General features: G+C 43.8%; 1 protein-coding gene across 3 annotated transcripts; it reads left to right on the top strand.

Annotated features, from left to right (window-relative positions):
- Positions 1-526: 526 nt before the first annotated feature.
- On the top strand, positions 527-27,008 carry CALU (calumenin). 3 transcript variants are annotated; one of them, XM_074976318.1, is made up of 7 exons: positions 527-583; positions 7,479-7,716; positions 14,908-15,101; positions 18,961-19,127; positions 21,887-21,947; positions 22,811-23,010; positions 24,225-27,008. In XM_074976318.1, exons 2-7 carry the CDS (start codon positions 7,496-7,498, stop codon positions 24,327-24,329), a joined length of 948 nt encoding a protein of 315 aa, XP_074832419.1. In that variant the 5' UTR covers positions 527-583; positions 7,479-7,495; the 3' UTR covers positions 24,330-27,008. The 3 variants fall into 3 exon arrangements, with proteins under 3 accessions (XP_074832419.1, XP_074832401.1, XP_074832410.1); XM_074976300.1 differs by lacking the exon at positions 14,908-15,101 and adding an exon at positions 14,644-14,837; XM_074976309.1 differs by lacking the exons at positions 527-583; positions 14,908-15,101 and adding exons at positions 1,012-1,249; positions 14,644-14,837.
- Positions 27,009-27,848: the final 840 nt, after the last annotated feature.

The following is a 27,848-nucleotide window of genomic DNA, read 5'->3' as shown; positions in this document are numbered from 1 at the left end:
CCGGTCGCGCGGGAAGGGCCCCAGCCCGCCTCCGACAAGGGCGATGCGCGGCCCGCGGGGCTGGGACGCGGCTTCGAGCCCGGGCCTGGCTGACCGGGCCACAGCCGGGGGCGCCTCCCACTCCGCAGGGCCGGAGCCGGAGCAGGGAGCGCGAGGCAGCGCCGCCCCACACGCGGCCCGGCCCCGCCCCGCCAGGGCGCTGAACGGGGGTCAGGGGGGCCCCGAGCTCCGCGGCTCCAGGGCCGGGCCAGGCCGGGCCGGGCGCTGAAGCGGCGAACGGCCACGGCCCCTTCTCCCGCCCTTCGTAACGGTCCCTCCTACCCTCGCGCTCAGAAGGGAGGTGGCTTCTCCTCCCCTACCCCCACCCCCGCGCCTCCGTCGAGGGGGCGGAGCCGCCAAGGCGGCGCGCGCCTGAGGACGTGGCGCTTTGCGGCCAATCCGCGGGCGCGCCGCCCGGAAAGGGGCCCACGCGCCCAATCCGAGCGCCGCGCGTGGCGGCGGGGGGGGGCGGGGCTGGCGCCGCTGTTTCCGGCGGCTGGCGCGCGGAGGGGAGCGGAGCCGCGGGGGCTCGTGGCGGGAGAAGGTAAGGGCGGCGGCGGCGGCCTCTGTCACCCGCCGGGCTCGGGGGGAGGGGCCCGCGCAGCTCCTCTCCCTGAGGTGGCCGGGGGGCCGGAGCCGTTACCCCGCGCCGTGCGGGGCTGCCTGGGCGCGGGGCGGCCGGAGCCTTCGCCGTGCCCGGGCGTGGTGCGTCCCCTGTGGCTCGGGACACGCTGCGGGCTGGGCCGGGCTGCTCCTCAGGCGGTGACCCCGGCGGCCCCCCCGCGAGGCCGTGCGCTCGGGGGGCGGCTGCCAGTGCGGTGCGCACGGCGCGTCTCCCCCCCGCAGGGCCCGCGGTGCAGGGGCTGGAGCTGCCCGAAGCCGCCCCTTTGCTGGGGGCTTTCTCGCCGGTGGCTGCTAGTGACGCTCAGGGGCCGGGCGCCCTTCCCCCAGCAGGCCCTGCGCACGGCCGGCCTGGCCACGCCGGGGGGGTGCGCGGCGATCGCCCTGACGCAGTTCCCGCCGGGGAGGCGGCCCAGCTGTGCCTCGGGCTGGGGGCCGCTGCGTTCTTTTCCTCGCGCCTCGCCCGTGCGGCGGTGACCTTTGCTGCAGCCACCAGCTCCTGCAATGGAAAAGCTTCAAAGCCAGGACGTATTTTTGTGTTTGGCGGGAGCAGCCATTTGAGTCGCGTCGAGCATCCCCGGCTGAGTAGGTGGGGCTCCTCCCGCTTTTAACAAGCGTTGTAGGGATAGTCCTGGCGCTCCTATGCGATGAGAAGTCCTGTGGTGGCTTGTAGACGAATGGATATTCTGGTGCATAAGCCTTCCTGGGCAAAGACACTTTGTCAGATGTGCCTTAATCAGATACATCTGATGAAGCGGGTATTTGCCCACAAAAGCTTATGCTCCAAAATATCAGTTAGTCTATAAGCGCCACAGGACGACTTGTTGTTTTTGAAGATATGGACTGACTTGGTTACCTCTTTGATATGAGATGAGACAGATCGCTTCATGGACTGCGTGTCAATATTATGAAAAAACAAACTTGAATATAAGCCCAAGGTTTGTTGTGCTGTGCTGTCCATGTTTTCTCTGGGTGCCAGAATACGCTGTGTTTTTTAATGTATTACTGATATCCTACTGGAGCCCTAGGTGTAGGCCAGGACTCTTTTGTGCTAGGTTTTATGTATATACATTAACTAGATTTACAGCTGTGAACTGTACTTCTAGAAGTGTCAAGGAGCTTTGTGAATGACCTCTTGCTGAAATAGACTGTTTGCAAGAAAGCAATAACAAGAAGATCATTATACAGAAGGTTTCTAAACAAGAGCTGTGAGCTGTTTTTGCAAATAGATGTCTATCAGTTCCAAGACCTTAATTACTGCTGCGTAGTACAAGCTGGAACTTGTTGGTCTAGCACCCTGGTGACTTGACTGGCCCCAAAAAGGGGAGTTTGCTGTACCAATTTCTGCCCCTCTGTGGTCAGCCACCAGGGCAGTGCCAGTCTCCCACCTGGGCTCCCCTCACAGTCACTGACTCCAGCCAGTGGGCACCACTGCCAGCCCTGGTTGGGCTTTGCTCCTGGCTTGACTGCTGTACTGGCTCTGCTCCCAGACCTTTCTGGCCACAGGATTTGTTCCAGCCCCCGCCCCCCTGGCAAATTTTGATTGAAGGACCAGCTCCTTGCTCTCCCCACCACCAGACATGTAATGAGCTCTGCCTCCTCAGATGCAGGACCTGGCTTCCAGTCCCCATTCTCAGCTGCCAGGGCTCTCTGGTCCAGCAACATCTGTGGTCCAGTTGGATGTTATTGAACAAAAGAGTCCCTGACCAGATAATTTCAACTTGTACTTAGCTGTGAACCTCAGTACTCATTTGAGCAGGTAGCTTAACAGAGAGTGGATCAAAACTGATTTTAAACATGGTGTTTGTTTATAATTTGCTTATTGTTACTTATCGGAAAAGTATATCAGTGTGGTAAATAGCTTACTTTTCCTTTTCCTTTTGATTTTACCACAATTTAGAGGGGTTTTAGATGTTGCAAAAGCTTTGTCACTTTGTAGACTGTTGTTGATGACTTCCAGGAAGGTCTCTTTAGTAAAAATTTACCTAAAGGTTTTTCTCTTATTTATAACATTGCATTGGAATAAAATCTCTGATAGCAGGTATGAGATTGTCAGAGGATTCTAATATTTGGATAGCATGGAAATAATTAGTGTCTGTGCTACAACTTTACAGGTTAGAACCAACTAACTGTTTCAGAATGTCATTAGTGACAACATTCAGCATGGCTGAAACTGTATATCCTAGTCAGAAGAGTAGTCTGACACATGGTTGTCTTTCTCTAATCAGTCTTGCACATCTGCTCGTTCTCCTGACCTGTTACCAGTGTCTGGTTTTGCAGATTCCCCTTTACTCCCAGCTCTGTGTTAGGCTCTACCAGTATATTACCTACTCAGAATATTCAGTGTCAATGTCATTAGAGTGCTCTGAGTTTTCCCTGAAAACTTTGATAAATATACAGGTGGAGTGCATCTGAGGAGTGGGCTCATCATGTATGATTCAGGCACATCTCAGCCAGGAAAAACTTCAGTGGATACAGTTCTGCCTGTGTTGTTGTAACAGGGCTGTGTGAAAGCATTACAAACTGGTTTTAAAATATAGTTGTTCTATGGAGACAGCTTAATAAGAGCCTTACAATACTTAAACACTGAGGTGGGATGACCAGAACTAAAACCACAAAGGGATAGTATGATTAGGGTTCGAAGAAGGGCTATAAATTTAACTAAAAGCATTGAAAGACTTCTGTATGAAGAGCATTGAAAAAGGTTAGGCCAACTTAATTTAGAGAGTAGAAAAAAGTTGTAGCACAAGATAGAGAAATCCAAGAGTGAGGTAGCATAGAAAAAGTCATTTGGTTGTTCCCACCTAGCCTTTTTCATAATACAGTAACATGAGGACATAAAGTAAATAAAAGGCTACACATTTAAACTTTTTATAAAAGGAAATTCTTTTTTAATTTGATGTATAATTAGCCCATGGAATGACGTGAACACAGCTTAGTATGTTTAGACATATTTTTGTTAGAGTAAATATTCATAAAAAAATATAAACCCTCATGCTTGAGGAATAAAGCCAACTGCTGATTTCCTAAGTTTGATGGAAAAAGTAGGCCTTTCTGGACTTTTTCAATTATGGGGTGTTTAATTTTTTTCTCTAAAGTATCGGCTGTCACGTTTTGTGTGTTTATGTGCGTTTACATTTTCAAAGCTCTTACAAAATACTAATGCTTTTCATAACATTAATGTCTGTGACTAGAGCATTGTGAGAACTGAATTAGTTTCTGTCAAGCACTTTGAGATCTGTACAGGCAGAACCTGTTGTTTAAAGTCATACAGTTAGATTCCTTGATTAGAGTATCAAAACCTGAAATAATGTTGCAATTGCAGCATGATGCCAAAAGTAAATTAAAACAGAGCAATTGCATTAGAGTCTCAGTGGCAGGTCAGTTTGCTGGGCATTTTCTCTCTTCAGAGCAGATGTGTTCAGGCACAGTTAAGATGACAAGTCTGCCTGAATGCTTTGTGACTGACAAATCCTAGTTTGATGGTGATACATGCTTCTGCAGAAACTAGCTGAGAACCCTAGACATTTTTGGAGGTTTTCCAGGTGATGTTTCCTTCGTTCTTTCCAAATGTTCCAGCATTCAGCTTCAGCTAAACTACAACTTAAAGCTTTGCCTTTGGTATAGAAAGGAAATGTAATCCCCCACCCCCACCCCAGTCAGTGAGGTCTTCCTCATACTACTTATTGGCATTTCAGTAACCTCCAACCACCCCTGTCATTGTACTGGGTTTTTACAGAAATGAGTCCCTGCTTCAGCAAGTTTACAGTGTAAACTGAGACAAGATGCGGAGTAGAATGCATGAAGAGAACACTAGGGCAGTGGTTCCCAACCTGGGGTCCGTAGACCCCTCGGATTGGGTGGGGAATAAAAATGATCATAGAAAATAGAATTGGCTTTGGGGTGTCTGTGAACAGTTTGGGGGTGACTGGTGAAAAGGCTGGGAACCACTGGACGAGGGTGAGTGAACTTAGTGCTCCCCACGGCGCTCCCCCGCCCCAAAAAAAAAAGTGAATAAAAGATAAATCACTAACTGGCTACCTACCTTCCTACTATAATTTCCACATTTGATCATCTGGATTATGTAGCCTTGAGGGAAGAAACATTGTTGGGTTTTGTTTTTGGGTTTTTTTCATTGGGACATATGAAGTGCTGTCAGCTGTGAGGAAGAAGGTTGGCAATTGCCTTTCTAAATGTTAACTTCTTTCTCTGTCTCTTCCTTGTTCTGTTAGGCAGGCTTTGTTTATAGGAAATGCAGAATTTACTATATCAAATTCAAGTGGTTGTCCATCAGGTCCTGTAATTTGGCTCTGGCAATAGCCAGATGCTTCAGTGGAAAGGTTAAGAAACCCTAAAGTGAAAAATTATGGGCTAGCCTATACCCAACCCCATTCATTTAGTGTTTGGTGTAAAGTCCTAAGTGTAAGGAGCAAGGAATCCTGTAGCACCTTGAAGCCTAGCAGATTTGATTTCAGCATAAGCTTTTGTGGGTTAAACCCACTTTGTCAGATGTACCGTTTTTAGTCTTTGAGGTGCCACAGTACTCCTTGTTGTTTTTCGCAGATACAGACTAATGCGGGTACCCCTCTGAGCCAAAACGTAACATTAGGGGAAAAAAACCAACCTTTTTTCTGTGTTGCATGCAAGGTCGATAAACATTGATTTGTGGGTTTTTTAATCCCATTTTTATTTTAAATTGTATTGTTATAAAATCTAAATGCAAGTTTTTAATACAAAACCACTTTAAAGTATCAAAATACTAAAACTTTAAATTTATTTCCTCTGTTTGTCTTGCAAACCTTCCTAAATCCCAATGTTCAGTAACTTGTGACAATGAATTCCGTAGATTGATTGAGTTGTGCATGTATTTGGGGGCACGATTAGTTATTTGCAGCCTTTTGATTTCATTTGCTGTGCCTTTGTTTCCTGTATTATGAGTAGATAAAAACAATATGGGCTCCTGTTTTATCTCCTTTGCCATGCATTATGTCGTGTATTCTCTGTAATATTATTTCTTATACATGTTTCTAAGGCTGGGTCTATACTTGGGGGAAAAATCAATTTAAGATACGCAACTCTAGCTACAAGAATTGCATAGCTGGAATCGACGTACCTTAAATCGATTTTTGTTGCCATCCACAAAGCAACTGTGAGGAGCGCCAGGGTCGAAGGCCAGCACCCTGATTGTTTGATTTAGCACGGGCCTAATAAGTGTGCTAACTCGAACTCCAGAAGATCGACTGCCAGCATGTCAGTCTTCCAGTAAGCATAGACGTGCCCTTAGCAAAAATACGTCAGAATTAACGAATACATCTCTGATCATTGCAGTTGACGTGGGGAAATAATAGGAGTGAAACCCATAATGGATGGGTTTGGCGGTTAGTCCTTCACTGAAGGAAATGCTGAAAGAAGAAAGGAAAAACAAATATGAAGACCTAGCAAGTGGGAGAAAAGTGGAGAGAGGAGGATGGTATTGGGAAGCTGTGGGGATTTTGTACAGGGAAACTTTTCTGTCTTTGGAAACTGCAGAGAGTCTATCAGTGTTTTACTTGGCTAGGTGGCCCCCATTTCCTGCACTCCCAAAGTGCCAGGGTGGGCAGTCAGCCAGGACACTGCAACTGTAAGGTAGGTATCGTAGGTTCCTGCTTCTTTTCTCCCAGTATTTATTAAAGGGAAAAGAGATTATGGGAGGAATTAGCCCATCAGTGACCAATAGTATCTAGTTGACACAGGTGAGCTGTTGCCTCTCTGTCATTAGTGCAATATTTGTTTGTAGATTTATTACTTGTCAACACCTAAATCTTAAATTAACCAAGCTGTATTCCTTAGCAGTGTGCAGATCACACCCCTAGAAGATGTAGTTGTCAAATTAATTGCAAATGTAGATAACGAGCTCAACAGAGTAATTCTTCTGTCTGCTTAGCTATTGCTTCTGGAGAGAGTGGATTTAGTATAGTGATCAAAACAATCCTGTTGCTGTAGCAAGTGTCTGTGCTGCAGTTGGGTCACAGTAACACTTACGGTTTAGACATATGCTTAAAAAGCAGCTGTTTGTCAAGGGCTTAATAGAGTGTCTGGTAGTCTGAGACCCCTGGTCTTTAAATGGGATCCACTAACATGGAGCCCTCTTGATATCCATGTGGTTCCTTACGTTTGCAAGACAGCTGAATACCCTGTTGACAAGGATAATATCAAAAGTTAAACAAAACAGAACAAAGGTATGAGAAAGAGAGGTTAACCAAGACTTTTTGATTTTTAAACATTAGCTTTAAAATTATTGACTCAACTTATTTCACGCTTGGCTCATTGTTTGGGTTTAATTGTGAGCTATAAAAGAAGACAAGCTTACAAGAAATTAGCTCTAATTTAAAAGATAAGGGCAACTGGTAGCTGCAAATGAGTTCTGAACAGTGCAGAAAGCATGCCTGACATATCTGTGCACACTTGGAACACAGCAAACAATTGTATGTGACCAGTGTGCGCTTTTCAAACTCTGATATCTAGTTAAACTGATTCAACTTTATTTTTGAAAGCATGTGAAAACCCTAGTTGTGGAATGAACAGCATGGCTCTTGAAAGAGCGTTGCTGAAGGCAGATCTGTGGGGTGTTGTTGATTGCCTGAGATGGGGTCCCATTAATGATGCAATGACTGCTTGTAATCTATGGGTAAGGCAGAACAAAATGAAAAGTAGGGGAGAAATTCGTGGTGCCTATGGCTAGATCCATCTGTTTTTCATTATCAAATACAGAAAATTGAATCTGAATGAATATCTTGGGATATGATACACCAAATGACTTATATGTTTATTTCCCAAAGGTTCAGCTCAGATCATCATGACCATTCAGCAGTTCCTTGTGTGCTTATCTCTTTGTGCTTTCTGTGTCCTGACCAAACCCACGGACAAGAAAGACCGTGTTCACCATGACTCACAACTCAGTGAAAAGGTGCACGATGATGCACAGAACTTTGACTATGACCATGATGCTTTCCTTGGGGCTGATGAGGCCAAAACCTTTGACCAGCTGACACCAGAGGAGAGCAAGGAAAGACTTGGGTAAGAAAACGATGACGTAAAAACCTAGCTGTGATAAGAACGACTTCTTTTCTTCTCATGCAAGTTGACAAAACACACTTCCCATTCTTCAAATGTAATCCTAAAACTCTCATGTTTCTTCTGTGCCAGGTGACTGATTGGTACAAACGTTCTACATTTAAAACTTGAAAATGGGGTTTAAAAATCAGTAGTAGCTCCAGTGTGGCCTGCAAGCCAAATGCAGTCTTGTGAAGTTATAGGTTGTCTGCAGCACCTCACTTCCTTAATATGAAGCTGTTCCTTATGGAGATTATAAGTCTCATCATACAATATGGTTTTGCATCTCATATCAAGTTAAAATATCAAGTTGGCCTTATAATATCCAAGAGCCTATGGAGCTACAGATCCATACAACACCTAAATCTAAATAAGTGTCTTTGCTGTTTGCACTGTGCTGAGCAGTTTAAAGTGACGGGGTTCTGGCAACTAGCCATTAGTTGAGCAAAGCTTGGCTTCTGTCTTAAGGAAACCTAAAATCCAGTGGAAACACCTGGGCTTTGTGGCCATGTTCCGATCTAGAAGGCAGCTGCTGACAAGAAACACATCCATTGGCACAAGCTAGTGAAAATAGCCCATTTTTCCATACATTTTTGTCTTACTACCTTAACTCATAATTGGCTTCTGCTCATAATGACTGCACCAGGATATAACCTTCAGAAGGATGCATTCAGAGCTGGGGCACAGCAGTTTTTTGCATGTTGGTGTAACGGCATATTCCCTCTATCCAAGTGTCAGGTAGCTGCAGCTGTCATGGCTGTGGTTTATATTTGGTTTTATGCTTTGAAGCATAAGCATACCCAGTACTGAAAGCTGGTGAAGTGGCTGTTGTGAGAGATGGAGCTCTTGCACCTTAGCACACACCCTTCCTAAATTGCCACACATTCTAATATCATTTGTTTCAGATTTTATTTAAAGGATTGTATCAAGTTTTTATTAACAGTAAAATTATGACAACATAAGTTGCTTTGTGCAATTTAGTTTCATTTTGTGTTTTTTCACTCATCTTGGCAATTAAATTAGACTAATCAGTTTCACTTTTCAGTTCTTGTGCATAATTATTATATCATATACATAAGATGGAGCTCTTAAATGGATAAGACAGGGCTGTACCCCAGAATGCTTCCAAGTGATGCAGAAAAGCAAATATAGGACAGCTGGCTTTGGAAACATCACTGAAGTGATGATATAGGCCCTATACTCTGCACAAATATGGAATGTTTATGTTGCAGGGACTGAGTGAGAAAATACTTAAATCCAAATTAAAAAATAAACATTTCTGTAAAACTTTGCAAAGACTTCCTTTTTATAAAAGCCTGAATTTAAATAATAAACTACCTGAGCATTGTCTCTGTGAAATACTTGTTTTAGTTCTCTGGGCTGGTGCCATTTTTCGTCTGGAAAAACTCATACCTAACAGGCTTTTTATAAGTGTTCTTGTTTTAAAATCCCAGTATGAAGTTTTTGCATGTATTTTTCTTCTGTTCTCTGTTTCTGTAACTTCCTAAAGGAATCCTGATGGTAGGAACATAGGTATTGTTGTACTGTATCAAACAATGGTCCATTAAAAGAGCAGGGTGGGTGAGGTAATACTCTTTTATTGGACCAGCTCTCTCTGATTTCTGGAGACAAACACAATTATAAGTACCCTGCATTCAATGATCAATTCTAGTCTAGTGTTCTGTTCCTGACACTAACAACGTATGCTTCCAGGGAAGGAGATTTTTCTGAAAAATTATTTCTATAGTAGCGTGTCCATGGAGTAAGTTTTTCCTAACTTTAAAACATACATCCCCAACTTCAACTGCTTGTCACAGTCATGCTCTTTCAGATTGAGGAAGACCTAAATGAGAAGGTTATTGAAGAAGGCAATTAAAAAGTTGTCTTTGTCTGACATGAGCAAATTATTGCCCACTGTCTGGAATTAGTATTACAGTAAGCTCTTTCCTATCCAGCAGCCCCAGGACAGGAAGGTTGCCACATAGTCAAATATTCTGGATAATAGAGAGGTATACCTAGCATTACATAATTCTAAAGAAAAACAAGATTAGATATTAAAAAACAAAAATGTATGCAGAGTACTTTATCAACAGTAGTATTGTGTATTGTATTTGCTGTATTTATGTGTAGTTATGTTCACTATACTATACTTATGGAAAATGTAAGTAAAATTTACTTATGGTTAAAATGCTGGTCATTTGAGAGTTCCAGATGTTAGAATACCAGGTAGGAAAGAGTTTACTGTACCCCTCTATGGTGCACTCAGCTCAAGGAGGAAAAGTCTGCCTTACAAATCATGCCTGGCTGTTTCACTGTGCCTATGAACATTTTTTCATAACTTCTAAAATGTTCCTGTCCCAGTGCTGATGAGTCAATGAATATTTTTTCCCCAGAATGCAAATTGTTCTCTGTGCTTGCATAATAAGCTTTTCCAGGCCTGTCAGTTGTAAAATTAAACAAGCTTGCTGTTGTAGGTTTTGTGAAGGAAGCATTCTAGTGGGAAGGAGCAAGAGGGTCTCTTCTAGAACATAAGCCAGTGCAAAAAAAACCATGCAACTCAGGGAAATGGTTACCAAATGCAGAAATATGCAAGAGATCTTGCTTTCAGGTTCCGTTGTTTTTCTAGCCCTTGGAGTTCATCATTTCTTTGCCAATGTATTTAGAACAGGTTTTTGTGCACTGTCTGATCTGGAAGCGAATGGAGTGTAGATTCATAAGCATTCCCTAAGCTGCTTGACGTGAGGCAGCGAGGGGGATGCTGAGGAAGTTCGATCCTTATGAGGCTTGTCTATCCCAGCAGGCAGGGCATTGGACATGGGAAAGAAAGGAATGGGTTAGAGTTGTAAAGAGACATAAAATAACTGCAGCATCACATCTTAATTGTGCTGTGATGCATTGCATTGTGGGTCCATAGGTGATAAAGCCCCATTTTTCTTAATAGCTATGAAACATGATTCGTGTTTTAAAAATGACTTCTGATTTGAGAGTCTTGTCTGCAGGTAGCTGAGTGTGGTATTAAATAAAGGAACCAATTTTATCCAAACCCTTAATAGCTGTCCAAGTTAATATTTATTCCACAGGGAAGGCTGGAGCACAAAATCTCATAAACTAGAGCCACTGGGTTTTCCTGGATCCAGGGTGGGTGAACTGAAACTATTAATAAAAATGTAAGACTTTGAATAAATATGGTATCAGCTCTCTGGGATTTTCCTCTGCAAAGAACATGCCTTTTTGTCTTGATACTGTGACTTGGCGTATAATGTCACAAGCCACTAGCCCTAATGATACAACATCCTTAGCCTAGAAGATCAGAGCATTACAAAGCTGCTGTTTTCCAGCCTTTGGCAACTCCATTTGATGACTTTATTCTTAGTTTCCTTAAAACTGAGTGCCTCTGAGAGGAGGATTAAAAATGATTCTAGGCACAACCAAAGTTGCTGAAATTCCAGGAATCAACCAAAAATGCACAAACCTGGCAATGCTCCAAAGTTTACAGCTGAATCCCACCTCTTCACTTGGATATATTGCCCAATAAACTGTTCGACAGCTTCATCTATAAAAATGAATCCGGGATTCAGGTTCAGGTCATGTTCAGGTTATGTAGTTAAACAAAGCAGCAGGAATGTAGCATTTCAAAGACTAATAAAAACAGATTATGTAGGTTAGTTTTATTGCCATTATTAAAGTACAGTATGCCCCAAAATGCATGCTTTCAAGTTACACTTAACTTGCGTTAATGTGAAATAAGCATTAATAATTCAAAGCTGCTGTGCGTCTGTCTGCCTGCCTCTCTCCCCCAGCTGGAGGAAGCTGGGGAGAAGCCATGCCTGGCTCCCAGAGTGGCAGGGAGCCAGGAAACTGATCAGTGTTGTGCTCCAACCTCCCCATGGCTCACAGGAGACTGGAAACTGACCAGCACTGCTGTGCTGGTCAGTTTCCTGGCTCCCCAGTTACTCACAAATTCAACTTGTGTGGAGGTTGCCAAGAATGCAACCCCCGCATAAGTTGGGGCTCTCTACTGTAAAAGACTCCTGCTGGGAGCTGAGCTAGGCCGTTAATATCCCCCTGCTTTTCATAAGATTTTTGGCTAATGTTCCCGTTTTCAGGTGGAATATGCTCAATGGGGTGTTGAACATTGCATCACTTAGGGGGTTAAACAATGGATGCAGCTTTCCTACAGTTTTAGACCAGAGACACAGCAAATCTGAGTGTGTTTTCTATTGCCACTGAACCCACTGTGTATTCTTCATAAAACACCAGTGTGTTCACCTAGTTAAGCTTCATTTCGGGGTGGGGAGGTTGATCACCTGCAACATGTTCATTATCAGATGGGGAGATTAATCAGAAAGCGTTGTCTCAGAAATTTAAACAACACGTGTGTGTTCTTTACAGCTCTGTCGGCGTTTGAGCCTGTTATCTATGTTTTCTATACCGCTGATTGTACCTCTGTAGAGCGGAATTGATGTTTACATAGAGATGGAATGGCTGAGAACGTTTAAAATTGTAACATGCTGTCTGAACAAGCCTGTCTGTGTGTAAGAATATAAATCTTGCGATGGAGTGACGTCGTCATGTGTAACACCCCCCAGACGTAAATTATCCTGTGGGGGGGGAGATTATTACACTTAACTATTATAATATTTGTAATATATGGAAGTTACATGTCATTAGTGACAAGTTTAAACTATACATTGTTGCATTTTTATTAAACAGATTAAAGGAGACATTATTCTGTCAAACTTTAACCTCCTTTTGCTGAAAGTAAAACACATAACACTAACTGAAATATTAGTAAAAAATCTTTTCTTTTTGTTTCCCGTATTCCATGGTTGGTTTTAGTCTTTGAGCTTACAGTTGCTTATTGCCTTTTGTGTAGTTCTCTCATGTCAAAAGAAAGTTGTTTTGCAACAGACAAATGTGATCCTAAAACCACAAAAACTGCCCAGAGATTCGGATTATTTGACTTGACTGAATTTCAAGTTGGTTTCCCTTTATTAAAGTAAACACTGATTTGAGGTGACCCTAGGCACAGCAAAGCCCTGTACTTTGTTTTAACCTGGTGGTGTGCAACATGTGGCCGATTTGGATTCTACATGTGGCCTGCAGAACCCCCTGCTCTGCCTCCCTCCCAGAACTTCCAGAGCACTGTGAATCAGCTGATTCTCACTCTCTCCCTGTTCCTCACCTTCCCTCCCAGAGCTTGGATGCCATAAATCAGCTGATTTGCTGTCTTGAAGCTCTAGGAGGAGCAGGGACAGGGCGCAGATCTGAGGAATGTTGGGAGTGGGAGGAGGTGTGGGGGGGGGTACATCCTGCAGCAGAGGGGAGGGTCAGGCAGCCCCTAGCAAATAGAGCAAGGTTACACGTGAGGTGCATGGTGGTGGGGCACAACATTTGTGAGAAGCGTGCGCTCCCGCTGCTTTTTTTGTTACTTTTGCCAATTGCCCCCCAGTAAGGATCACTTTTTGGTTCAAATGCAGGCTAAAGGAGGAGAATCAAGTGCATTGTATTTACGACTGTTCCTGGGTTCGTGGTTAGCTCATACACTCTAGATTTCAAACTCGCAGCCCCCTGAGTCAAAAGGGGGGACACTCACTAGCTGTGTTGGCCCATCGCTGTTTTAAACAGTACCTCACCTGCCATCATACATTGCTTCCATTCTTAGAATGCAAGAAATTGTTCAGTAAATAAGTTGGTTTTAAAAACACTAAATTCTAGTACAGCCAGTTGCAGATGAAGTACTATCAAAAAACATGACTGCATGGATTCCAAAGGAGGTGTTGGAAACAGTCCTCTGAAAAAAGAATGGGGTCTATCTCGGCTTTGTTTAAACACTGGTTAGCTGCCATTGTTGGGGAGAATGCCAGGAAGGTTAGAAATTGACATGTGATTTGTCGTTCAGGTGAATAACAACAATAAATGATTCATTGTTTTAAACGGTAAAATGCTGTGCAAGTGCTCTTGAGCAGTATTTCCATTCTTAAAAGACTAGAGATGGCAAAGTGGCAAGGGGAGATACTTCTGATCCTATCGAACCACTCCAGCTTTCATTGTTGCTCTGTTATCATGAGTGTTCTTTTCATGAACAACACTGTAACTCACTTATTTGCACTTGCACAACAATTTTATTTTTGAATGCTGTACAGACAGTAATCTTCAAATTCCATCTAGGAGAGATGCATATGTTTGTGACTGTGGGTTTGCATTCCTTCAAGTGGCTTTTCTTCACAGCTGTCATTGAAAAAAGATGCTGTCTCAAAGCACATCTTTAGTTTCTTGCTTCATAGAGTGGTGAACCTCATTCTAATCAGTGACCTCTGTGTGGAGGTTTTACATCATTTTGTGCTTTTGGATCCGTATTACGTTGCTTTGTTTGAGCACGTAAATGGCTGGGTATAATAGTTTTTGTATTCCTTCACCAGTGGTGGTGTTTTGTTTTATTTAGCTACATACTGTTCATTGCTCGACAACTTTTCCAGTTATAATTTTGGTAAAATGTGCATCCAGGTTATTCTAGACTGATGAAAGATCCCTCAATAGTAGAAGACGCACATTTCATGAAGACGACAAAAACTGAACGTTTTAGGAATGAACAAGTCAGTGTTCCAGTAACCTGTGACAAGGCTAAATTGTGTACCATCTATTCTGAATCAAATATACTCTACAGCCATCCAGTGAATTACATTCTAAAATTATGCGACTGGCAAAAGTTCATAGGACACCACCACAGAAAAGCAGCTTTTGGTAGTTTGCTGGATTATAGTTTGAAATTCACTTGTTTACTCCTGCACAGAAGTGCAGTGTGCCACCAGTTAAAATGCCCTGCTTTGCAGAGTAGAAAGAAAGCCTTGTTTCCCTTAACTTTTCCTGCATTTTCTGCATTTTCTACAGAAAGATTGTAAGTAAAATAGATGAAGACAAGGACGGGTTTGTAACTGTGGAGGAGCTCAAAAACTGGATTAAATTTGCACAAAAACGCTGGATTTACGAGGATGTAGAGCGCCAGTGGAAGGGGCATGACCTCAATGAGGACGGCCTCATTTCCTGGGAAGAGTATAAAAATGCCACCTACGGCTACATCTTAGGTAGGTCTTTATTCTTGGGGTAAAAGCTTTGTGGAGCTGGCACCTTGAAACTTGCTGTTTTGTTTTGTAGAATGATTGTAGCTAAAATAGACACGGATAAGGATGGGTTTGTGACGGAGGGGGAGCTGAAAGCCTGGATTAAGAAGGCCCAGAAGAAGTACGTGTATGACAATGTCGAACGCCAGTGGCAGGAGTTTGACATGAATCAAGATGGATTAATCTCCTGGGATGAGTACAGAAACGTGACATATGGCACTTACCTGGGTAAGGGGCGAGATGTCCAACCTGCAGACAGACAGTCTCTAATCAATAAAGCAGAAGTGGGATAGAACACAGAGCCTGGAGTGCTCTTGCTGTAGTAAGATTCAACAGGGTAACCATCTTTTCCTTCCCGTTGATAAGAGAGAGTTCTATGTGAAATTGGGAAGCGTGCAGACAAATCTTAAAGCTGAAGTTTTTTTCTGACGGTGCTTTGTAACTCTGCTTTATTGATGCATTTAAATTGAATAGCTAAGTCTAAAATTCGGTCTGAAGTAATCTTGATGGTTTTATTAAAGGCTTCTGGGCAAACCCTTTGTGTAGCACTTAGTTTAACTCTCTATTACTGGTAATATCCCGTTTGACACTCTGAAGCTTTTCTTTAGCAATATTTATCTACTGGTGTCCTTCAGCAATACATACGCAGCTGTGGAAACCCAGCCATGCTGTACTAAGGTCCCATATTTAGTCAGCTTGGCTTTTAATAAAACTTCACTTGTAGAATTTAAAGCTCCTGAGCAATATCATTACTTGGTTTTTTCCCTTAAACTTTGGATGAAAAAATAGAAAATGTACAGTAAACTCTTTCCTGTCCAGCAGCCCTGAGACCGGGAGGTTGCTGAATATTCAAATATTCTGGATAATAGAGAGGAATACCAAGTAATGCATCACACTAAAAATATAAGATTAGCCCTTCAGAGACACACAAAAATGTATGCAGAGTACTTTACCAGCAACGGTAGTATTGTACACTGTACATTTATACGCTGTTTGCTGTATTTGTATTTACTTTTACTGTATTGAGCTTACGGAAAACATAACTAGCATTTACTTGTAGTTAACATGTCAGTTATTTGAGAGTTCCGGATGATAGAATGCCAGATATGGACGAGTTTACTGTATGTCTGAACTATTTCTTCTCCATGCTTCCACCCCGCCCTCCCTTGCCAAACACACATCCAGTGGGGACCTGCTCTTTTGTCCATGGTGGACCTATGAAGTAGGGACTAGATCTGGTTTATCAAGAAGTAGTAGAGGCTGGCATACATGAGGAGGTGGCCAACAACTGTTTTGGACTTTTGAAGACATGAATGGGGTAGGGAAGAATGAAGACTAGCGAAGGAGCTTGCAACCTGCACTGTATGCTAGTGTGATATGATGCAGTACATTTTTGAGTAGTGTGAGTATTTGCAGGTTCACATAACACATTCATTACATTTTTTGCTGCATCTTGTTTGTTCTCTGCTGGCTAATCCATGTCCCTCCAGCACTGATTCTATCACTTCACTCTGGTGAGCAGTTTGACATCTATGAGGTTTGGGACTCTTCTCTCTTTCCCCCCCCCACCCCCAATCCATATTTTAAGTAACCTGTTAAGACTCACAGCAGCATTCAACAACTAGTTAAGAACAAAGATGATGTGACCCTGTCGAACTAGAAACACGTCTTATACCATTAACTAGTGAGGGGAAAAAATACCAGGTTTCTCATTTCACAGCATTTGTTTCTAGCCCTGGATGGCCCAAGATACCTGATCATTATAACTTGACAATGTTAAATATAGGAAGAACTGTCTTGGGTAATTGAGAGGCTTTTCAAGGCTTTCTCTGAATCTCTAACAAAGAATAATAACTCCAAATAATTTTAAAATATTTGTAGCATCCATGGCATATACAGAACCCAGACTACTCCAGTCTCCCGTTTATAACTACGCTGCTGGCTTCTCCCTGACAATACCATGTCTGCATAGCGGCTTCTGGTAAAAAGTCAGTACTTTTGTATAGTCCGTTTCTGGTCAAAAGATCTTCAGGACTATTCTGAAAAGCTCTTTTCCCTTTCTCTAGTATGAACATATTTGGAAATGCCTCTCAGATGTTTGACGCACAGCCGGGAAGCCAACAGATCCCTTTACCTAATTAAGAACATACATCTTCCATAGTGCTTGAGCTGACACGCCATCCTCTTTCACTGCGGCTTTTTTTGGTCGTTGTGCGTAGTATTGTTAAAATTAGATTTTTGTGATCTAAATGAAACTGTATGTTAGTGAGCTCCAAGATCACGCAAGTCACTTTGCTGCTGCATTTGAGCATTGTGTGTTGAGCCTGTGCATATCCCATGCTGTAGCTTACATCAGTAAAATGCAAGGGGTATTTCTGTGGACCCAAACAATACATAATACAATAAGCAGGCGCAGCTTCCTCTGGAAGATTTGCTTAGATTACAATCTGATGTCCTTGTTAAAGAACAAAGTCATTGTAGTCTTTGCTTACATTTAATATTGGCTCTAAAGGGCACCAGTTTCATGTGCTGGCTTTGAAACCTGGCACCAGGCCTTGCTGGTATGTCACTCATAAACTGATTTTTTTTTTTAATAGAGTTGGATCTGCATTCTCTTCCTTCTCTGGTTGGGGATGTTAGACGTAAGGACTCTTGAACTGACTGGATGACATACTAAAGAACAGCCCTGGATGGTGCTGTTGCTGAATTTTAGTACATGCAACATAACCCTTTAAAGTTTTCTTCATCTGTTTCTGTTGTGGCATTGCGCTGTGAAGTTCTAACAAACTGTATAACTAAAGTAAATAAATGCAGATCACTAAATATCAATTTGATTCATAACACTTTAATGCCAATTCTTGAAGAATCTTAATTTTCTCTTGTAATCAAGAAAATGTCTGTGTCCCTCTCTTCAGGTATTTTATTAAAGATTTAGCTTAACTTGAGAGTGCAGGATAAAAAACCAAAATGAGCTAGCTTGCTTGTTTGCTTCCTTTAATTTACATTTAATTAGTTCACTTGGTGATTACATGTTATTTCTTTAAGTAGTTAAGCCTGTCTTTTAAATTATACTTAAAAAGGATGTGTTCCTTATACCTCCCCATGTAACAATGAATGCTAGGCTGGTAACCTCACAACTTGAATTGAGGTGCCATTTGCTGTATCTGTAGCAAATGATCTGAACCAGCTATCTAAAGTTTGGGAGCTCATTTACTCAGAGGGACAGTGCTGGTCTGTGGTGGCAGGTGGGGAGGTTGCTTGAGAAGATAAATGGCCAATAATAGTGTAGCATCCCAACTGCCATATTTGCCTACTTTCAGAATGTTAAAATGTCATTATTTAAGTGTTTCATGTTCAAAGTGGTAATCAGATTCAGGCCTACATAAACTCTAAACTGGGCTTTTGTGAGTCTAGGATGTGATGATTACTTTGACAAAGGGTTACCTATATGTTACTGTATAAGTGATGAGATGAGCTTTGTCCTGAAGTATTCACTGTTAATTCAAACGCCTTGTCACAGACATAGGGTCCATAAGTAGCTGTTATCATTCTGATATTAAATTAACTTTAACTTAAATTTAATCACCCTAATAGGCCCTCAGGAGCTGGGGCATTTCAGTGTCTAGATTTAGGCAGTGAGCAGGGTTGGTCTTGTCAGTTGTACCTCATTGGGATAGGACTATGCCGTTACGTGGTCTATTCCAGGAGTAGCCAAAATCTAGCTCTCACTCTCTCATGCCTATAACGCTGAGCAGATACCACCCAATGAGATTAGAGCTGTCAGAATGCAGTGCTTATCTTGGGAACCTTTCACGTTGATACTTGTCTTTTCAGGATGCTCTCTGTTACAGTGTGGAATGAGTGGAGACCTTTTTTCCACTTTGTGCAAAATAGGTGCAGCCTCTGAGTCCTAATGAGCTTTCACAATAACTCTTGGATGTGCAACATATTGGTTCTCCTGACACAAGCATTGTGAAGTTTCTCTAGTCAAGAGCATAATGAAAATTTGACCTGCTGTTCTGGTGCAATTGTTTTGTGGATGAGCTTTGGAGTCTAAAATGGGTATAACTTGTCTGTTTCTACCCAGATGATCCAGACCCCGATGATGGGTTCAACTATAAGCAGATGATGATGCGGGATGAACGAAGGTTCAAAATGGCTGACAAGGATGGAGACTTGATTGCTACCAAGGAAGAATTCACTGCCTTTCTACATCCGGAAGAATATGACTACATGAAAGATATAGTAGTACAGGTTGGTGCTATTTAGAAAGCAGGTTGAGATGATTTGAGGCCATAAGATGCAGAGAGGAAGTAAAATTAAGAGGCTTTTGTACTTGCTGTCTCAGGCTGGTAACAGTCTGGGGCCTCCCAGTTAACAGTGACCTCGCAGGAGCATGTAGTTGTCCAGACGGATGAAGTGGGAATGAAGTGTGAGCTTTACTTATGAGGGGGAGAGGGGGGAATAGGTTTTGTAAGAAATAAGAATACCTGTAACTGGGTCAAATCAAAGGTCAGTCTGACCCTATCCTGTCTTCTGGCAGCAGCCAATGCCAAGTGCCCCAGAGGAATGGGCGGAACAGGTGATCCCTCCCTTGGTTAGGGACACCATTTCTACCCATCCTGGCTAATAGCCATTGGTGGACCTGTCCTCCATGGATTATCTAGCTCTCTTTTTTGAACCGTAACTTGAAGTCGTGACCTTTGCAGCAGCCTCAGATTGACTGTGTGTTGCATGAAGAAAGGCTTCCTTCTGCTGTCTATTAATTTCATTTAGCGTCCCCTCATTCTTGTGTTACGGAGACAAGTAAATAACTTCTCCTTATTTATGTTCTCGGTACCAGTCATGATTTTATAGATCCCCATCATGTCTTCCCCTTAGTCTTCTCGTTTCTGAGATGAAAAGCCCCAGTCTCTTTAATCTCTCTTCATATGGCACCCATTCCAAATGCCTCATCATTTTTGTTGTCCTCTTCTGAACTTTTTCGAATGCCAAGATATATTTTTGAGATGAGGTCACCACATCTGCACACAGTATTCAAGATGTGGGCGTACTGTGACTTTACATAGAGGCGATAAGAGAATCTTTGTCTTACTATCTAGCCCCTTTTTCTCACTTTTCATCTTAAAGTGTAACGTTTTTATACCCTATTCCAAGAATCTTTCCTGAACTCTCCTGCCTGTGAGCAGCAGTTCCGGGCAAGGCAGTCACCGTTCCTATGGCAGGCAGTGTTGCCAACTTGAGGAGTGCCCCGACAGAACATCAGAGAGAGGTGGTGTTGGGCCTTGCAGCAGCTAAGAGGAGAAAAGATGCTTCCAGCCATGAAAATGCAAAGTGGCTCATAATCACTTGGCTAGTGGTACCATGCAGCACCCCATGCTGAAAGGGTGGAATTATGTTCCACATCCAGGACACTCCTTTCGTCAGTCAGTCAGTCCTCTTGTGCCGTACACCAGAGCAGACCTTCCCTACGCAGCTACATTTAGTGGCTGCTTTTGGAGATTTTTCCATTTAGCAATTGCCGCTTTTTAAAGTAGTTTTATCAGTTAATCTTTCTAGAAATAGACTATTTACATAGCATTCCATTAAGTTTACTATTTGATGCTACATAATTCATGGTGAGGCTTTATCATTTGTCACTCATTTTTGGCATCAAAAGTAACATTTGTATGCTTAGTACTAGTACAGATGCAAGAGGGCGTCACATGGAACGTATTTCATCTCAACAAAACACTTTCAAATCTTAGGCAAAACCAAACCGTACCTCTGCTACAGTTAATACAACTAAACCTTAACTAGGCTGAAGATACAGCTAGATTATAACAGAGAGGGAGCCGTGCTACTCTATTTCCTATCAAAACAAAAAGCAGTAAAGTAGCACTTTAAAGACTGACAAAATAATTTATTAGGTGAGCTTCTGTGGGACAGACTCACTTCTTCAGACACAAGAAGTGGTCTGAAGAAGTGGGTCTGTCCCACAGAAGCTCACCTAATAAATTATTTTGTCAGTCTTTAAAGTGCTACTTTACTGCTTTTTTTGTTTAGCTTGATTTTGTTCTCTTAACCCTTATGCACTGTAACAAAATTTTAGATCTGAAAAGTTGTAATAGGCACCGCACCCAGAAAACCTAGCATTTCAGTTTGTGTGGTAGTGAGGCCTTTTAATGAGACCAACACTTGTTTTGACATATACAACATAATATAGACAATAAATAACACAAATAACAAAACATTCTGCATTTCTTTCTGTCATTAGGGTATAAAAATTGACTGTATATACACACACACATTTTAGAAAGATAGCCTCAAAATCTGTGCGAGTCCTACTGAGAACTTTGGTTTTGCTTTTACTGCAATTATATTTTAAGATTGAACAATTTAATAGAGGCTATCGCTTTTTCTGTCAGAAGAGCGAGATTTACAAGAAGGATTCTAATGTAAACCTGGTTGTAGCCTTTACGATGTGAAGTCACAATTAACACTTCTTTAATTATATAAATCAAGAGGTTGAAGTCTTTTGAACCTTTTTGTGAGAGAGTCTTAGTAGATTCTTACTCTGTGTGGTGATCCAAGCATAGTACTGACCTCTTATCAAACTAGACATGGAGCGACAATAGATTCCAAGGCCAAAATTCACCATGACCCTTGGTAAATTGTTCTAATCGTTGATTCCATCATTAAATATTTACACCTATTTCCAGACTGAATTTGTATAGCTTCCAGCCAGGGGATTGTGTTAGACTTTTTTGTTTTGCTGGATTAAAGAGCTCTTGGTTAAATGTTTGTTCCCCATGTAGGTACTTGCAGGCTGTAATCGAATCATTCCTTAACCACCTGTTTGCTAAGCTAAATAGATAGTTATTGAGCTCTTAGTCTACTAATAAAGGGATAACTCAGTTACTAGTAAATAAATTTCATGTATCGTGTTTTCCCCTGTAAGTGGTGCAGAGCCATAAAAAAGACCTTTTTTGTGATCCATGAAATTTGAGGCTAACTTAGTCCCTTTTAAATAGGAAACAATGGAAGATATTGACAAGAACAGAGATGGCTTCATTGATTTGGAAGAGTACATAGGTAAGCAACTCGCTAAATTGCATTTTTTTCCTCCCTTGGGTTTTCCCATTAGCACTTTGTAAAAGGATGCTCCCAGATTAAATTAAATGGCAGCCTCTTGTGAACAGTAGTTGTGCCAGAACAGCCATGCTCTTTAATCTCCACTTCCTTGCTGTGCTCTGGTGTTACTGTAATGGGTCCCTCTTTCTTCTTCAGCTTTGAAATACAGTTTGATTTTTTTTTTCTCCCTCTTTTCTTCCCCCCCCATCAGTCCTTTCCAAGTGAACTACATAACCAAATTGACGTGTGTAATTTGCACTGGAGTCACTAAACAGAATGCCAGTGTCATCGCAGATCCCTAGGTAGAAGGGAACATCTGCTTCTACTTTCTTGTGTATGATGGGGCCTGCCAATTCCAGAGCAGCACTGCTGCTTCTCTTGGCAATAGTAACAAAACGGCTGTTATTTTAGCTCTTACTTTTTAAGTGGAAAGCTTTGGCATTAGATAAATGTGATAAATGCGTCCGACTGTACAATCCATGCCAATATCGGCCCTCTGCATTTCTGTAAACCAACGTTTGAGTTATCTTGCCACGGTAACAAGATCCAAACCGTGGCTGCTCCAATGCTAATTTATGGGTGAAAACCTGCAGCCTGTTGTTGCTCTCCTGTGTAAGAGAGGGTTGCACTGGGCAGCTGTGCTTTCTCAAAGTTGTAGTACTGCATGCTGGGCTCTGCGCTTTCCATTAGCTGCGTGTGTGTATTGAAGAGGAGGGTGACACTCGGGGGGGTAGCCACTTTGCCTTACAGTGTGCTTGCGCAGTCCCAGGTAGAACAAAGAAGGAATGTCCTTACACCAGCGGCTGTCTTGTATTCTTGTGCAGGCGATATGTACAGTCATGATGGGGATGCTGATGAGCCAGAGTGGGTGAAGACAGAGCGGGAGCAGTTTGTGGAGTTCAGAGACAAGAATCGAGATGGGAAGATGGACAAGGAGGAGACAAAAGATTGGATCCTCCCCTCGGACTACGACCACGCTGAGGCAGAAGCGCGGCACCTTGTCTATGAATCTGACCAGAACAAGGTGAGTGGAGCGTGCTCCCCGTCGGTGTCTTGGTTTGTGCCGCGGGCAGGCTTCCAAAGCCACTTCAGAGTGGGCTCCAAGGGTCGCTTTGTAAGCATGGCAGGGAGTGGAGTTCCTGTCAGCCTCTCCACCCTCAGGCAGCACTTTGGGGCTTACCTCACTAAACCAAATATCCAGGGAGGCTCTTCTGCCCCAGCGCGAACTCTGGTGGTTTAAAACATTTGGCAGGAGTTCTCATGAGCTCTTCGATTAGATTCCTTTCTTGCCTGGGGAGAAATTCTCATCTCTGCCATATCAGAGAGCCAGGCATCAGCCCTTCTCTTCGTCCCACGCTCCCCAAAACACCAGTGCTCTCTGCAGCTGTCGCCGTTCAACTAAGAGGATGGGAATGAGTCCTGGCAGCTGTGTGAATCTGACCTCACTGAAGGGTGCAAGGAGATCCCCACATGCACTCTGGGGAAATTAGGGCCCACATGGTGTCTACTCCCTGCTATGAGGCCTTGGGGGCATTACTACAGAAAGGAGCTAGCCAGAGTCTCCAGCTGGTAGGAGCAGATCAGGAAAACTGGGCTCTTTGGCTGTTCAGAGAACTCTCTAGACTTGCATAAATAACAAGTAGTCTTGGAGCACCTTAAGGGCTAGCAAAAGCAGGAGGTAATGAGCTTTCCAAGGTAAGAGCCACTTCTTCAGATTAGTGGTACAGGCTCCACTCAGTCTGAGGAGTGGTTCTTACCTACGAAAGCTCATTACTGAATAAATTTATTAGTCTCTAAGATGCTCCAGGACTGCTTGCTGTTTGTGAAGCTACTGACTAACACAGCAGCTACTCCTGAGACTCTCTAGGATTGGTTGGACTTTCTGCCGTACACTCACTGTCTGTCTGATCCAACGTTCTTCTTCCACCCCCAGTCTCCTTACCCCCACATCTACCCCCTTACCTTCTTCCCTTCCCATTTAGCTGATCTCCTTGTAAAGAAACCCTACCCACAAACTCCACACATGCAACGCGCAGTGCAACCATGACGTTTACCGTTGTGCGCGCTGCATGTGATGTGTATTCAACCCTGCGTCTGTCTGGTGTACGTACGGCTGGGGACATTCTCCTTTGCTGCGTTTGTCCTGCTCCCAGCACACTGGGGGCTGGATGCTTGGCTGCTCCTTAGCCACCGTCGTCATAAACTTAACTAACACTTTTTTTTTTTTTTTTAATTTAGGATGGCAAACTCACCAAAGAGGAGATCGTTGACAAATATGACTTGTTCGTGGGCAGTCAGGCCACAGACTTCGGGGAAGCCTTAGTAAGACATGATGAGTTTTAAGCCCTGCACAGAGAAACCTGTTTCTTAAACGTAATTTATTTTTTACAGTTTCTGGATTAACGTGAGAAACATTTTCGCTACTGAGACTGTTATTTCAGGCTATGAGGTGAAAACTCCTACCCTGTCCTCTTTTTCCCTTTCCCACAGGGTTGGAGGGCAGTGTTCTGAAGAACGACTCTGTAATTAGAACACTTGTGGGTTTTAAATTTACACTTGGTTTTGTGTCTAACAATTTGTTTGTTTTTGTATGTGTCCGGGTTCCGTGTGAAATGAAGAGCGTGTGCCCTGACGGGTTAGCTAAAGAGCATTGTCAGTCGCTCAGTGCCCCCACCCCCTGAATGTTGTATAGACATAGCTACCGAATTTTTTACAAGCCAGAGAACAATAAGGCCAAGCAACAAAATCCGACAATGTTTGTTTCGAGTGGGGCATGCAAATTCAGCCTGAGGGCCGCCAGGGCAGCTGGCTCAGAGCCCAAGGGCAATGCTCGATTTGCCATGACTGAGCACTTGGCAGCCACTTTCAGCACAGAGGATGTTCCCCCAAAATACAGGGCTGTCGCTTGTCCCATATAGCCAAGAATATGGCTGCTGGGATCTGTCGTCTCGGCTGCACTGTAGAACGTGGGGGTTGCATTTGATTGCAGACGCCTTGTGGCCACCCCTTCTGTAGGTGCTGTACAAAGAACTGGCTTTGAAAGCCCCTTCAGAATAGGCAGTGCTTTAAGGCAGCAGCAAGACAGACCTGATTGCCCTTCTGCATAGCATCCTTCAGGAAGCCTTGGTGTTCTCGGAGCGCCAGTCATGGGACTTAACACAGCAAGCGGGAGTTGGAGCTTTCCATCCAGAATGTGTGGGAGGTGGGGCAGACTTGCAGATGCTGCTGAAATCCTCAGCCTGAGTTTTGTGTTTGCCCCATTGTCTTTGTTAAGCGGAAATTCCGTGTTCATTACACTCTTGTGAATCCCTCTGGCTTCCCTGTGCCTGGTTAATCAAAGCCATGTGATCCTATTGGATGGGGCACAACACTGACGTGACCCTCTGTATGGTATACAGGGCAATCAACCCTGAAACATGGGTGATCCTAAATGGGGTCCCTTATGGCCAGGAACAAAATGGGTGAGTGCAGCTTGCTCCATGGGGTGAGGGGATGGTAATTGGCGAGGGCTTCCCGTTTTATTTAAACTCATGAGACATCTGCAAATCACGTCATTGAAGTGCCTTTACCGAGCCAGTGCTGGGTTGTCATTCGGCACCTCAAGGTGAAATGGAACAGAAGAGGGTAACTCAGAAACCAGCAAGGGTACAGCTAACCAGAGAATAAAGACTCAGGGTTGATACAAACCCTTGTATATTCCACTCCTGTGCGGTGGTTAAGCAGCAGTATTAGTAGGACACTTTGTAGCAGTGTTCCTGCCTTGTGGGCGTTTAACCATACGCATCCTATTTTACTAGGACATCTCTTACCTCAGAAGGCAAACCACTTCCTGTGATGTATCCAGAGGTGTTTCCGTGGGCTTTTTTCTGTAACCAGGGAGAGCCGCTGTCAGAGAGCCAGAGATGGGAGCTGATGTCTCTGACTTACGCTGGCTAGCCACTCTTCCTTGGAGTGCCATTGGGACTTGGCAGGTCCCTTGCACTTCTCGTGCATGGGGCATGGTGGGGGTCAGGCTGAAATCAGTCTAAAGCCATCACTGTGTTTGCAAACAGAGGTCATTTCTTTCACTGTATTGCCCTGTAAATACCAACGCCAGCCTCTTCTGGTCCCTTAACTGTAACAAACATGAGCCTCTTTTTTTTGTTTTAATTGGTTTGTTTCAAGGGTTAAAGGCTTGAAATATTGAATATGTATATTCCTATTATTTCATGTAACTTTCTGCAAATAACACTTTTGCTAGAACTTGAGACAGTGAATCAAATCATACTCGAGCATTGTATCTGAGATTTGTGTGGCTTGTATTCCTGTGGTGTTCAGCCCTGAAGTATGGCTGTTCTCACCCTTGGAAGTTCTTTGTGGGTTGGTATATAGCCAGGAAGAGTCATACTCTAATAAACAAAACTTACACATAGCAAAGGAATCTGGCGGGAAGAAGGCCAGGTAATCAGCCGTGATAGGGCTCACTGGATGAAGGCCTGAGCCTCCCATTTATGGTGACCCACGCTGCTTTTGGTTCTCACGTTTCAAATGAATTCCGCCTCATCCTGGCCTCCATTGGTCCCATCACCAAACCTCCACGTGGTCTTGACATAGTTGGATGTCTTTGCCTGTGAGGCGCCAGACTTTCTTTTAAATGGGCTGATGCTCTTCCGAATCGCAGTGGGGCTGCAGTGGCAGAGCCAGCGGGAGGTGGTTTGCACAGCTCCTATCAGCACTAGTGCCAAGTGCAGATACTTTAATAACACTAACGTTCTTTCACCAGTAAAGCAGAAGCTCGTCCATGTGGTCAGCCTGAGGAGAGGCTGGGCCCTAGTCAGTGCTCTGCACTGCATGCTCAGCCTGTTCCCTCTCCTGCTGCACGTTGTCCAAGCAGGTGTAAAGCTGGTGACAAACGGATTGCACACCCCAAGGTCTCTGTCCCCAGGAATGCTCATCCTCTAACTCTTTTTGTAGAGTGTAAACAGATTTTTATAGTGTATGTCAGAGATGTAAATCTGTCTCAATAAAACTGTTTACATTCACTGCGGCTGCCGCTGTGTGTTTTGTGTTGTCACTCGGCAGTAGAGCTGGGGAATGAAGGTGGCTGGACTGGACTGATCTGTGGCCTGTCACTGAAGGAACGGAGCAAGTGGGATACTGCTGTGAGAATACGTGTTATAAAACTGAACCTCGGGGGGCCCTGGCTCAGTCAGGACAGACAGACTGGGCCAGGCCAGTGGGGGACTTCACCCAGTGTCCTCTCCTCTCACTGTGACCAGGGCCAGATGCTTCAGAGGGAAAGAATAGGACTGGGCAACTCTCAAGTGAGTGGTCACCCACTCCCATCTTCTGGCAGACGAGGATTTGGAGAGACCAGGTGCAGAGAGTTGCTTCTTGGCTAGAAGCCATTGCAGGACCTGTCCTTCAGGAGCTTACCTAATTCTTTTTTCAACCCACTGATTGTTTTAGCCTGAACAATCTCCCCTGGCAGCAAGTTGCATGGGATGGCTGAGCCAGCTGAGAAGGACATGATGCCACTTTCCCCATGGGCTACACCCCTCATTCGCAGCCTCTCACGGTTCTCTGCAGCCTGTGCCTTGATCCCTTGTCCCCACTCTTGAAAGGTAGCGGGTGCCCTGCCCAGGCCAGGAAGGAAGGGTGGGAGGTCAGAAAGGTCACATCTACTACACCTTAGTTCCCCATCTCTGAATTGCAGCTGATGTCTCCTGCCACGGGGAGAGAACAGGATCCATTTCCATGTGTGATGCGCTCAGAGGCGAGGGTGAGGAAGACCTTAAAACTGCCTGTGTAGAGTGCTTGGCAAAACGCAGGTGTTTATAGAGAGGCAGTGAGGGACTCTGCCAGGGGGGTGCATCTTGAACG

This window comes from Carettochelys insculpta, chromosome 1 (genome assembly GCF_033958435.1).
Source record: "Carettochelys insculpta isolate YL-2023 chromosome 1, ASM3395843v1, whole genome shotgun sequence".
Lineage (NCBI taxonomy): Eukaryota > Metazoa > Chordata > Testudines > Carettochelyidae > Carettochelys > Carettochelys insculpta.
Note: the sequence above shows the minus strand (reverse complement) of the source record. Positions and strands in the feature narration are given on the sequence as shown.

Bases quoted from the DNA above. Each gene is read 5' to 3' on its own strand.
- CALU (XM_074976318.1), top strand. From the start codon at position 7,496: ATGACCATTCAGCAGTTCCTTGTGTGCTTATCTCTTTGTGCTTTCTGT. The intron at 7,717-14,907 runs GTAAGAAAACGA...TTTGTTTTGTAG, and splicing joins GAGAGCAAGGAAAGACTTGG to AATGATTGTAGCTAAAATAG. The intron at 15,102-18,960 runs GTAAGGGGCGAG...GTTTCTACCCAG, and splicing joins GACATATGGCACTTACCTGG to ATGATCCAGACCCCGATGAT.